General features: G+C 44.8%; 1 protein-coding gene across 1 annotated transcript in view; it reads left to right on the forward strand.

Moving 5' to 3' along the window:
• Positions 1 to 12,169, forward strand: part of LOC135920496 (arylsulfatase B-like) — a 363,609-nt gene that overhangs the window by 78,368 nt on the left and 273,072 nt on the right. Inside the window, exon 6 of the mRNA XM_070529005.1 lies at positions 9,054 to 9,203. Within this exon, the coding sequence (XP_070385106.1) occupies positions 9,054 to 9,203 (150 nt within the window). The remainder of the gene's footprint in view (positions 1 to 9,053; positions 9,204 to 12,169) is intronic.

Consider the following 12,169-nt stretch of genomic DNA (forward strand, 5'->3'; position numbering starts at 1 on the left):
CATGGCCTCGAATCACTTGTAACTACCTACTCGGCGGAATATAGATGGTCCGGATACACTAATTGACCATGCATTGTCGAATCTCATGGTTACTCCTGGATCTGGTGTCATTGAAGTTTCACTAACTGATCATTATCCAATATTCGCGCGTGTAAATTCCGATATGAATATTCCAGATATGCATGTTAAAAGAAAAAAATTACCGACGATTACGTTACTTCCTAATGCGAAATTTGAGCGCAGCAAATAAGCTGTTTCACCTTTTCGATAGATTGAGGCAAAGAAATCGAGCAACACATGTATGCGCTATCACAGAATTTTTTTTTATTTTTCACACGTATTCCTTTAACAAAGACTCCACTAACAGTTCTTCACAGTCATGAAGGAAGCTTTGTGGTCGGAGAAATATACTGATATATGTTCGACTTGGTACACCAATGCTTGATTCTCAAAGACGAGATCTATACAAGTGCCTCGCGAGGTTGTCACAGCCGTGGGACGCGTTACGAGCGAGAGGAACGGGATGTTCTCCCGCATAAGTGTTAGGAAATTGCTGTTTGTCTTTATGTCAACATTAAAGTCCCCCACTACTAACATCGGTGTGGATCGATGGACGGTTAATGCGAGCTGCAGGAGGGGCACGACGTCTTTCGTGAGTGCGGTAGGGGCGAAGTAGGCAGCTACTACCAGCAAGCCGTTGGGCAACTTTGCGGCGCACAGTTCGCCAACTTCAAAGTTCGAGCCGGCGCTTTGACAACCGGAAACTCGCAGGAAGAGGTGGGAAGGGGGCGGCGTGTACACCCAGCGGCAAACGATGGGGGCAGAAGCGCGTGCAGCAAGCGGACAACACGATAAAGGGAGGAGGGAAGAGATAGCAGCGACTGACTGATGCCGCTGACGCCGATAGTGAGTCAACCCCAGCTGCGGAGTTGGTTTCAGGGACAACGCCGCCGATGCCGACACAAACAATATGATACCCTCGCTTCCGCAGCGCTAAGAACCAGGGGGGGGGGGACCCTTTCCTCCTCTTTCTGCATGGCGGCGACGGCGTTCTATGCAGTCACGTTATCTTCACTCTCTAGCGGCGTCAGCGGCATCCAGCGGTATCAGTCGGTCGCTGCTAGCGCTGGGGGGATGAAAGGGGGGCGGAGCTGGTTACGAGGCCGACGACGACGACGACGACGACGACGACGACGCGAAACCCAGGAACGGACGCCAAAGAGCTGCGCTCTAAAAATCTCGACAAAGCTTCATTTGTTAGGAAAATCGCCGAAGTTAATTGGTACCCCGTTACGTCGCAAAATAATCCAGAAATCGCCTTCGAATTGTTTTGCAATATAATTCCTAACGCTACTTCCGAATCAACCACAATAACCACGAGTAAGAAAAGGTTCGCTTTTCCTCATTGTCCGTGGATTACTGATAATCTTCTCAAATGCGTGCGCAGGAAAGATAATCTTTACAAAAAAAAACAAAAAAGAAGCCATTTAATTTGACCCTGCTCGCTCGTTACAAGTGCTAGTCGAATATTTTGAGCAGGCTTCTTAAAAACGCTAAAAAAGAGTATTATGAAAACGAAATTGACCGTGCTGGCAACGATTCTAAAAAAACAGTGGAAAATTATCAATTAATTTTTAAATAGAACATCGCCAAATCCCGCCATAACTGCTATTAAAGTTGGGGAACAAACCCTTAATAATCCTTCAGCCATTGCTAGCGCCTTTGTCAATTCTTTTTGCCCCGACCAGCCACGTCTCTCAGTTCACATCGACAAGGCTTATCGTCGTTTGCCACAAAGTTTTTTTCTCGGTCTAGTTTCCCCAGAAGAAGTGCACATGATCATTCTGAGCTTAAAGAACACTGGAGCTGGTTTAGATAACTTCAACTCATCTCGTGTAAAGCTTATAGCTCATCTTATCAGTGACCCACTCTCACACATAATAAATCTAATATTCAAAACTGGCGTCTTTCCTAGCTGCTTAAAAATCGCCAAAGTTATTCCTGTTGTAGCAAGAACTCAGTATTAAACTACCGCCCTATATCTATTTTATCATTTTTCAGCAAGATAATCGAAAAGTTATTCGTAGCACGTTTAACCAGCTATTTCACAAAGTTCAGTATTTTGTCCTCTTATCAATTTGGCTTTCCATCTCGTTATTCAACTGAATTAGCGCTCATTACTTTAACCGATCATCTTAAAACAGCCATTCACAAAGGTAAATTGGCTGGTACCTTGTTTATTGATTTTTCTAAAGTATTCGATTCATTAAATGATGACATACTTTTTGCTAAACTAAACGCTGTTGGCGTGTGTGGTCCAGCACTTTCCCTAATTCGCAGTTATTTACATGATCGAAAACATATCCTCTCTATTTCTGATACACATTCGCGTGCCAAATTAAATAACATAGGGGTTCCACAAGGCTCAATACTAGGACCACTTTTATTCCTCGTGTGCATCAATGACCTTCCAGAATACATTACACATTCCATTTGTATTTTATACGCTGACGGCACAACAATTTATTCTTCTAACACTTCCTTGGAATCGCTAATATCTCACCTTAATGCCGACGTGGTTACAATCGTTAATTGGTGCCGAGATAATATGCTCAGTAATAATGCTACTAAATCAAAATTTGTAATTTCTTCATCCGCGCAAAAAAAGTGTACAGGAGAAGCCATGCATTAACATTGGTCCGACTTCGCTTCAGGCTGTTGACCATGCAACATTTCTCGAAGTTGAACTGGACAATCATTTGAAATTTACAAATCACATATCCTTATTAGCGCGTAAAGCAGCATATGGTATCAGAATACTAATCAAAGTCCGCCCCTATTTTCCTATACGTATATCACTTTCACTCTACTACTTGGGGCGTAGGCAATTCCCTCTGCCACACGTAAAATTTAACAGGGCTCAGGCAGTGACGCTACGTTTACTGCAAACCGGGACGTACCTCACTCCGTAATTCATAAATAAAATTCACCCCGAAAGAGAAATTAGGAAAGATTGTAACGTGTGCGATGGCATCATTGACATCAGACACATGCTGGCGGGCTGTCCCGCGACTCTCGCCGACCCCGAAGAAAAATGGCTTTACTGGCGCAAGTTGCTAACAAGCTCTTCATATCAAGATCAGCTACGGGCTGTCCAGAGGGTCCACGATGACGCCATAAGGCTCGGCCTGGCGGTGCTGACGTGGACGCGGCCCGCCTCGGTCTGAAAAGACCGGGCTTCAGGACACTAATAAAGTTTTGTGAATGAATGAATGAGTACTACGCATTTATTCACAGCCACATCTCTTACTGCACTTCTTCTTGGGGTAATACTTACGCAACCCGCTTGGCACCCCTGCAACACACACAAAACCAAGCTTTGAGAATAATAAGTTACAGCCATTTTTCATGTGGTGCTCTGCCATTACTCCGCACATATAATATTTTGTCCGTAGTGGATTTAAATAAATGTTGTCTTAGTGTCCTGACGCATTCATTTTGTCGAGGAGAATAACCTTGTTTCATTGATATCAAAAGACCAAACCCCCCATTTCACTGGCACTCGATTTTCACACCATAATAACTACCTCCTACCGAAACCAAGCACTAACTACGGCAAACGTACTGCGAACTTTTTGGCAACATCAATATGGAATTCACTACCACCCTCCATTAAATCATCTCCTCCCATTCATTTATTTAAGAGGGAAATTCGTCACCACTTCTTGGGAAAGTGATTGTGTTGTATATTTTTTACGCTTCTGTATGTCGAATAATACTCCTTGGATCTACTTTTCGTGTTTATACTTTGTTGTTATTACTATGACTCGACTTTGTTTGTTAATACTTTCTGTTCTTAGGATTGCTACTGCTGTTGTTAACCGCATTAAGTAAACTTTTTCAATGTATTTTTTGTTGGAGCTCCCTAATCAGTCTTTGACTATGGGACCTCCTAGGGTTACTTCTGTAAAACATTTCAAACGCTCAATAAACTGAAACTGAAACTTTAATTTCATTTACTATTTCTATGCTCGCATTGTTCATCTCTAAAGTGTGGCTTTGTGGAATCTGTGTGCCTTTCGCATAAAAGATTACGGCTGTTGTTTTATTTGAATTTAATTTTAGATCATTTTCTACAGACCATGAGGATATGTTCTGGAGAAACTCGTTTGCGCTGTTCAATAAACTAGTATAAGATGCCGATGAAATAGACACACTAGTATCATCTGCATATATGATGAATTTTTCCTTGGGAGTTAAAAAGCAGCGGTCCAATAATGCTTCCTTGTGGGGCTCCTGTTTTTATTTCCCCAAAAAACAATTTAAAGTTATTTATGTGCACATATTGCCCTCTTTTTTTTCTAAATATGACTTAATTACCTGCAGTGGGAGGCCCCTGATACCATACGTATCAAGCTTTGTTAATAATAGGTTATGGTTAATATGATTGAAGGCCTGAGTAAACTCTATAAATATACCTATTGTCAGTTGCTTCCTTTTAAAATTTTGCAGTATATGGTCTTTTTGGTGTAGTAGTGCTAATTGTGTCGATTTGTTTTTTTGAAAGCCATACTGAGCTTTCGTGACAACGTGATATTTTTCACAGAAGGATGTTAACTGGATCAATATTATTTTTTCAGGTCCCTTAGAAAAGCGCGGTAAAATTGATATGGGGCGATAATTTTGAACATTGAGCCTGTCTGCCTACTTATATATTTGAATGACTTTAGCAACCTTCATTTTTGATGGAAAGATGCCTTCAGCAATAGAGGCATTATAGATATGAACTAGAACGGGGGCTATATCGTGTATGACATATTTTATGGGTTTTATCTGCAGATCGACTGAATCACAACTTTTAGAGTTTTTCATTGCCATAAATACAGAGCCGACCTCGCCAACATTAGCTGGATGAAAAAAGATTGTGTTTAAGTTTCCTGGTAGGGAGAGAGTGGTTTTCAGGCGTGTATGCGCTAGCGTTCTTCTTAGCATCGTTAATTTCACAGATGATCTGATCTAAATGGGTGGGAACGTGATCTTCACCGAGAGCTTGCCGGAATTCATCCCATGAGACGAGCTCCTCTATGCGATGGCGTTGTTGAAGTTCCCGAGATTGCCGCCCTCGAGGTGTCCATGACACCACCACTGGGTAATGGTCGCTGCCCATGACATCTTTAGCCCGCGTCCATACCATTTCTTGTGGATGAGAAACTAGTGTCAGGTCTGGCGATGTATCTTGCTGACCTCCGTGTTGGCCAAGGCGAGTGGGCAACGTTAGTTCGTTGACGATGGTTAATTTGGCTTTGGCAATGTGCTGCCATAGGTGTCTTCGACGAGCATCTGACCGGTGCTGGCCCCAGCATGTGTGCATGGCGTTGAAATCGCCCCCAACTATAACGCGATTCTGTGGGTATATTTTTAAGTAATGTGCCACAAAAGATATATCCACTCGATATGGCGTAGTGCCGAATAACTTGGCATAAACCGAAAACGCCAAGGCTTGTTGATCACCATCTAGAGTGAGGCGCACTCCCGCTACCTCCTGCGTCTGCGTGCACCACGCGGAAGTATCAAGCTCTGTGTGGGCCGCGCGTAAGTGGACAAGAACGCATGCTTACCCGCAGGCTACTGCAGGCGCTCTTCGCGATCCTGGCCCAGGACGCCGGTGTTGAATGAAAGGGGTCACAATAAGTTTTATACCCTATTATATTAGGGCTATTAGTACTAGTTACCCGCCGTGGTTGCTCAGTGGCTATGGTGTTGGGCTGCTGAGCACGAGGTCGCGGGATCGAATCCCGGCCACGGCGGCCGCATTTCGATGGGGGCGAAATGCGAAAACACCCGTGTGCTTAGATTTAGGTGCACGTTAAAGAACCCCAGGTGGTCAAAATTTCCGGAGTCCTGCACTACGGCGTGCCTCATAATCAGAAAGTGGTTTTGGCACGTAAAACCCCAAATATTATTATTAGTACTAGTCTCCTGAAGTAAGATAGCTGTCGGAAGCCTGCGCATGATTGACAATCTCCTCAGGAGTTCTGCTCATTCACGCCGAATTCCCCGGCAGTTCCACTGTAAGAACCAAACAGTAGAATCCGGAGCAAGAATGTCATGAGTTTTCGCACTAGTATGCGCCATTGTTAAACTGGGAGGTCTGCGAAATTGAAGCGAATGAGTGCCCAAGTCCGATCTCTTGCCTTGGAGAAATCTTCGGCGTACCCAAGAGTGGAAGAATGCGCTTGATAACCTCGGTGGTAACTAGTTCGACTATTTGCCTAAGCTGGTCATTGTCGAAGCGTACGGTGCGTGAGTGGTCAGTATCAGGATGCATTTCTGCACCTTTTCGTGTATTTCAGAGGGCTTCAGCACAGGCCCTGCGTACGCGTGCGTACTTGGGTACCATCACGTGTTGTTCAAAGGGTTTTGTTTGTGAAGATGAAGGAGTGGCATTCGTTGGACGAAAGCTCTCAGGTTCGGTGGATCGTTTGCGAGGGTCCTGCCTCTTAAGTTTACGCCTACTATCTGTTGTCTTCGGCAGTGGCTGGTTTTGTATCGGAGGGAAGTCCTTTGGAGCAAACACATATTGCCACGAGGATGATGGCTGCGTACTGGCAGGGCTCTTTTGCGCAGCCTACGTAAACGTTTGGTTGCCTTGACGAAGCTCGGCTCGTTGCTGACGCTCCTTTCGTCGGGACAATCGGATACGTCGCAGAATGCCGTTCCTAAGGGTTTTCGTAGCGAGTTGCCGAGCAGGGCACTTCGGGTCTGTGGCTACATGTTGACCTCCACAGTTGCGGCATAGGGGTTCTGCCGGACAGATCTCGAGGTTGCCATGTGCAGGGCGACCGCAGACCGAGCATCGACGTTGGTCGACTACCGGGCACGAAATGTTGGTGCCCGATTTTGTGACAGGTCTCACAAATAGCAGCTTTACGATGGTAAGGTATCGAACAATAACTCAACAGGTCAACAGAACTACCACAACGTCAGTTCAACGCAGAATCAATGGTAACCCAACAACCATTCAACAAAACGAACACAACGGGCTGTATAAGCACAATGGACTTTCAATGGTAACCTAATTATTCAACATCCTAATGGTGTTGCAATGAAATTTCAGTGGCCAATATTCAAGAGCCCTCAAAACTCAACCTAACAATTTTCCAACAAACTCTCAATATTTCCTCAATAAAAAAACTCAACATTGACCAACGATATTTCAATGCCTTCTCTATACTGTTTTTTGTACGGGGCCCATTTTTCACGAACCGCCTGCATGCGGTGCGGCGATGGGCGGTTTGAGCATGAATCGGCCCTTATCGCGCCCCCGCGTAGCTTGGTCTCGTCATTGTCTGGATCTGTCTTTGAAATTCGATTATAGTTTTCTCGAATTAGGTGCGATTTGACAGATATCAAAAAAAAGATGGGGGCATTGAATGCCTTAAAATTCGCCACATTAACCAGTGGCCCCAAGAGAGTAATAAAGAAGTTAATTAACAATTTCTAATTAGCCTTCTGAAGCTCACGTTATCACCAGCAAAATAGGTCCACCTCGCCTAGGAACTTACCTGCAGAAATGCAACGTTCACTGCGCTTATAGCTTTCTTTAAAAAATTGTAATCCCCTAAATAAAACATTACATTATGGGTTTTACGTGCCAAAACCACTTTGTGATTATCAGGCACACCGTAGTGGAAGGCTCCGGAAATTTTGACCACCTGTGGTTCTCTAACGTGCACCTAAATCTAAGCACACGGGTGTTTTCGCTTTGGGCCCCCATCGAAATACGGCCACCGTGGCCGGCATTCAATCCCGCGACCTCGTGCCCAGCAGCCCAACACCACAGCCACTGAGTAACCAGGGCGGCTTGTGTAATGCCTAAACAGAAAACCTTATTTACCCAATATGTAGGGTGTCTCAACTAACTTTAGCCAGAGTTTAAAAATATGCAAATGCCACGTAGCTGGACAGAACGAAGGTAATGTTGTTCGCCGTCGCTTCGAGATACTCAAAAAAGTTTTTTTTTTCATTCGGCCTAATGAGATAATTAGCTTTAATAATCAACTACTCATATGTTACAATTGCATGAAAACTGTCAATGGGAAAGTTCTAGAGCGACATGAAAAAGTCCCACAGAGCTTTCTGATGCTCAATACGTGCTACATAAAAGCTTTTCCGAGCGTGAAAAATGTGCGAGAATACATGCCAAGTGCCTGGAGTGACCAGTCGCGCGGCAATTTTGCGTGCATTTCGGAAGTTTGGAAAGCTTTACGTTATAGCGCCCTTGGACTGCTGTGTTGCGCGTTCACAACGCCACCACCTTACACTTCTCAAATCCAGACACCTTTCTCCATACGTGGGCTGCATTTCCCTGTGGATTTCGATGGACATTCGTCCCTTGCTTTGTAGAAAACTAATCACGCTTCGTTGCTCGTACGCTGTGGACGCGTGAAGCGCAACCGCCATCTTCAACAACTGACAGCAGCGCCGTGCCGCAGAGCTACCGGCAGAGTGAGGCCGGGCCGGTCCAAGAAAGGTCCACCGCAGGGAATGGATAGGTTGACTTCGCATTTACAGCCATTATTTGGGTAAAAAAATACGGACAAAGAATTTGATTCGCGCTCGTATATTGACGCGTATCTATATGCTAGTTTATTCATATTAGCATCTCATTATCATGTATTTTCTCATTGTATGGGTCCGCTTGTCATCGTTGCTGTCTATGTAATTTCGCATGTTTACTAGGTGCAGGAGAACCCCTTTCAATCTTTTATTATGGTACCTCGTTCCCTGCATTTTGATCGGCGAAATATTTTGAAAAATAGTAAAATTTAATTGATTCATTTCAGAGTACGTTAAAAATCCCAGTGGGTAAATAAACCACCATCTGCCCTCATAAGCAGATGGTGGTTACGGCTCGTAAAGCCCAAGATTTTCTTTTATCTTTTCTTATTTTTATAGCGCCACATGTGTCCCTTGGTTTGTGCTGCGGTATGACTGAGCGTGCTTGTTAGGGTGAGGGACCTAATATTACATTTTCCAATTTTTTCTTGCAGACATATGCCGTTGACGGAAAAACGCTGTCCTCGTGGGGCCTTGATCTCCGGCGAGATTTTTCCGTAGTCAGTGACAGGGCCGGACACTATTCAACGACTCTGTTCACCGATGAAGCGGTCCATGTGATTCGTTCTCACAACTACTCAAAGGTAGCCGCCCGAACACTTAAGCCAAAGTATTCGAGTATTTTTCTGTCTCTCAACCGAAGCGGACGCGCCTAAAGGCGCGCGTTATAAAACTAAGTCTCAGTACTTCCTATCACCACTCGAACCCTCACAGAACGAGCACGGCTATTCCCTTGCCTTACACAACGAAACCCGCCGTCTCTTGCTTGCAATTGAAACGCGAGGTGTGAGTCTATATATGTAATATGTTGCAAGTTTTCAAATTAATTTTGTTTATTTGTGAGATATATTCAGGTATCTTGTTAGGCCAATAAAATACTAGGCAGTCGTTTGCGATAGCATTAATAATGTTGACTATGCCTACAGATTGTTTCATTATGGGACCTCTTTCCGTACACATCTGCTGACTTCTTTATGTACACTCTTCTTTGATATTTGAACCAAATTTCAACTGGACTATTTCTTAAAACAAATTTCAACCTCAATCAGCCTTCAACCTGGTACTAAACGCAGTCTTTTACAAGCTTTCGTGCTAAATGTTCGTGACTTTGACGTTATGCTGCGCTATCAGGTGGCGGCATCGATCCTGACCACGGTGGCGGCATTCCGGTGGGACAGAATGAAAAGGCGCCTGTGTACCTCCTATTGCATGCGCGTTAAAGAACGCCGCATGGTCAGAATTATTCCGCGGCCTCATAATCTCGTTGTGGTTTTGGTGCGTAAAATATAAGTAGTGAATTTATTTTACGACAGTAGTAATTAGATGGGCACTCGATTCAGTCGAATTTCCGCCGTTAGCGTCGCCGTGAGGTTCCATGTAAATATCATATGCGATAAGATAGTGGCCGTGCGTCGTCTGCTATAGGAGCAAGGGGAAACATGCGAAGGTGAGCAGAGAGAGAGAGAGTGTGTGTGTGTGTGATTGTGAAGAGGAAGAGACTATTTTCTGCAGCCCCTTAGGGAGCACGACTCAACGCCTTGGCGAAGGAGGACATAAAGAAAGAAAAAAAAGAGAAGAGAGAGAAGGTCGAGGCGATTGCAGAGCCCGGTACCGTTAGGTACCGCTGTGAGCGGTAGTCTTGTGGCGCATTCATAATTTACACGACAGCCCCGTATCCCCCAAGAACGTAAGAAGGTGCCTGAAGGCGGAGCCGTGGTGTCGGCTGGGAAACACCAGCTCGGATGCTGAGACCAGTGGGGGTCAGAGGCGTCGGAATGAGACGTGGAAAGAAGGCCTCTCTTTGGAGAAGGCGGGACATGAACAAAGTAGATGGTCGATTGTTTCATCCTCGCTGCATGCTGAACAAGCCGGGAATGAAGCCAGGCCTTCGCTGTAATTCCGGCATTCCGTCTAAGAGCAGCTGATCCGAAGCCGCAGGAGATACCGCTCCTGCCTTGTGAGGCAGCGTTCAGGAAGTGGACTGGGAGGGCTACCGCTGGTGACGAGCCGATCCAGGGGTGGAGCACCATCAGGTGTCATAGTCATAGTCATAGTCAAAGGCCGACACAGCGGTGCTGACTGGTACAGTGGCATGGTGTGCTTTTTTTGCCAGGGCGTCAGCCTCCTCGTTGCCCTGGACGCCGACGTGAGAGGGGAGCCACTGCTGCGGCAGCTTCAAGCCACCCTAAACAAGGGCGCGAAGCTTTTTCACCAGCAGGGAAACGCCAAGTCCGGTGGTCTCCGGTCGATAAAGAGCAAAGAGCGCCGCTCACGAGTCGCACAGGATCACAGCCGGAGAATCCAGGCGGTCCTCCGCCAGCATGTCAGCAGCCAGTTTGAGGCCAGCCCCCCCTTAAGAAAATGGTTATGTCCTTTATGTTTGCTGTATGTTTCCCGCAGTTCACATGAGGAAATGTCCTTTATGTTTCCTCCATGTTGAAATTTGGCCACTGCTTTTATGTTTCCTTCGTGTGTCCTCCCTTTATGTATCCCTTATGTTACCGTACTTTATGTTTCCTCCATGTTGAAATTTGGCCACTGCTTTTATGTTTCCTTCATGTGTCCTCCCTTTATGTATCCCTTATGTTAACGTACTTTATGTTTCCTTCATGTTGAAATTTGGCCACTGCTTTTATGTTTCCTTCGTGTGTCCAACCTTTATGCATCCTTTATGTGGCCGCAGTGACTAAATCCTGTAGTTTACGTAGACATGCATAGATGAAGAGTTCCGTGTACACATTTTATATTTATAAATTTTTCCTGAAATTTTCCCTACATGATGCAGCGCACGGACTGAAACTCTGCTATGGCACAGAAATTCATGCCAATTTGTTCTAAAATTACAAACTAATTAGACTTCGTAGATTATTTCAGTATAACACTTGGAGTACCACTGTACGTTCCTCACTGCAGTGCTGCTGTTCTAGTTGTCTTTGTTACTAATATAAAATATTATGTTTGGATGGAAAGATCACTTTGGATCAGTGCTTGCACTTTTAAAAGAAAGTTTTGACTATACTTTGCAAAGGTTTGTCTGAAACTACGAACAGTTTATTGGACAATCTGGATGTTACTTCAATTTGCCACGTCCGCTCACAGCAGACCTCCGGAATGTGGTGCTTGGGTGAGAGCTCACAAGGCACCTGAAAAACAAGACAAAAGCCAATCTTTTTCACTTATTCAAAAATATTCATATAAGCAAGAACAGCCGGGCCTGTATGCACACAGCTAAGAAACATGGAGCAGTCAAAAACAGATCATAAAAATATCAGGGCAACACAGAAGCTTTCAAGTAATTGTTGTTTGAAAGAGACTGAGCTGCCAGTCCACTCAGGTATTAAATTGCTCACAAATTCTTTTAAACATTTCTGCAGCAGCTGCTAAGTGTTACATGACCTATAGGAGTAGGCAACTGGCCAACAAACCTTTGTGTGCCTACTTGTACAGATGTCTCGTAGTTATATCTCAAGTGATTACACTGTTATATGGTAAAATTCAGGCGGGAATAAAACCAGTCGCAAACATCAGACTACCTGGGAAATTATCACCA

This window comes from Dermacentor albipictus, unplaced genomic scaffold, assembly GCF_038994185.2.
Source record: "Dermacentor albipictus isolate Rhodes 1998 colony unplaced genomic scaffold, USDA_Dalb.pri_finalv2 scaffold_16, whole genome shotgun sequence".
Taxonomy (NCBI): Eukaryota; Metazoa; Arthropoda; class Arachnida; order Ixodida; family Ixodidae; genus Dermacentor; species Dermacentor albipictus.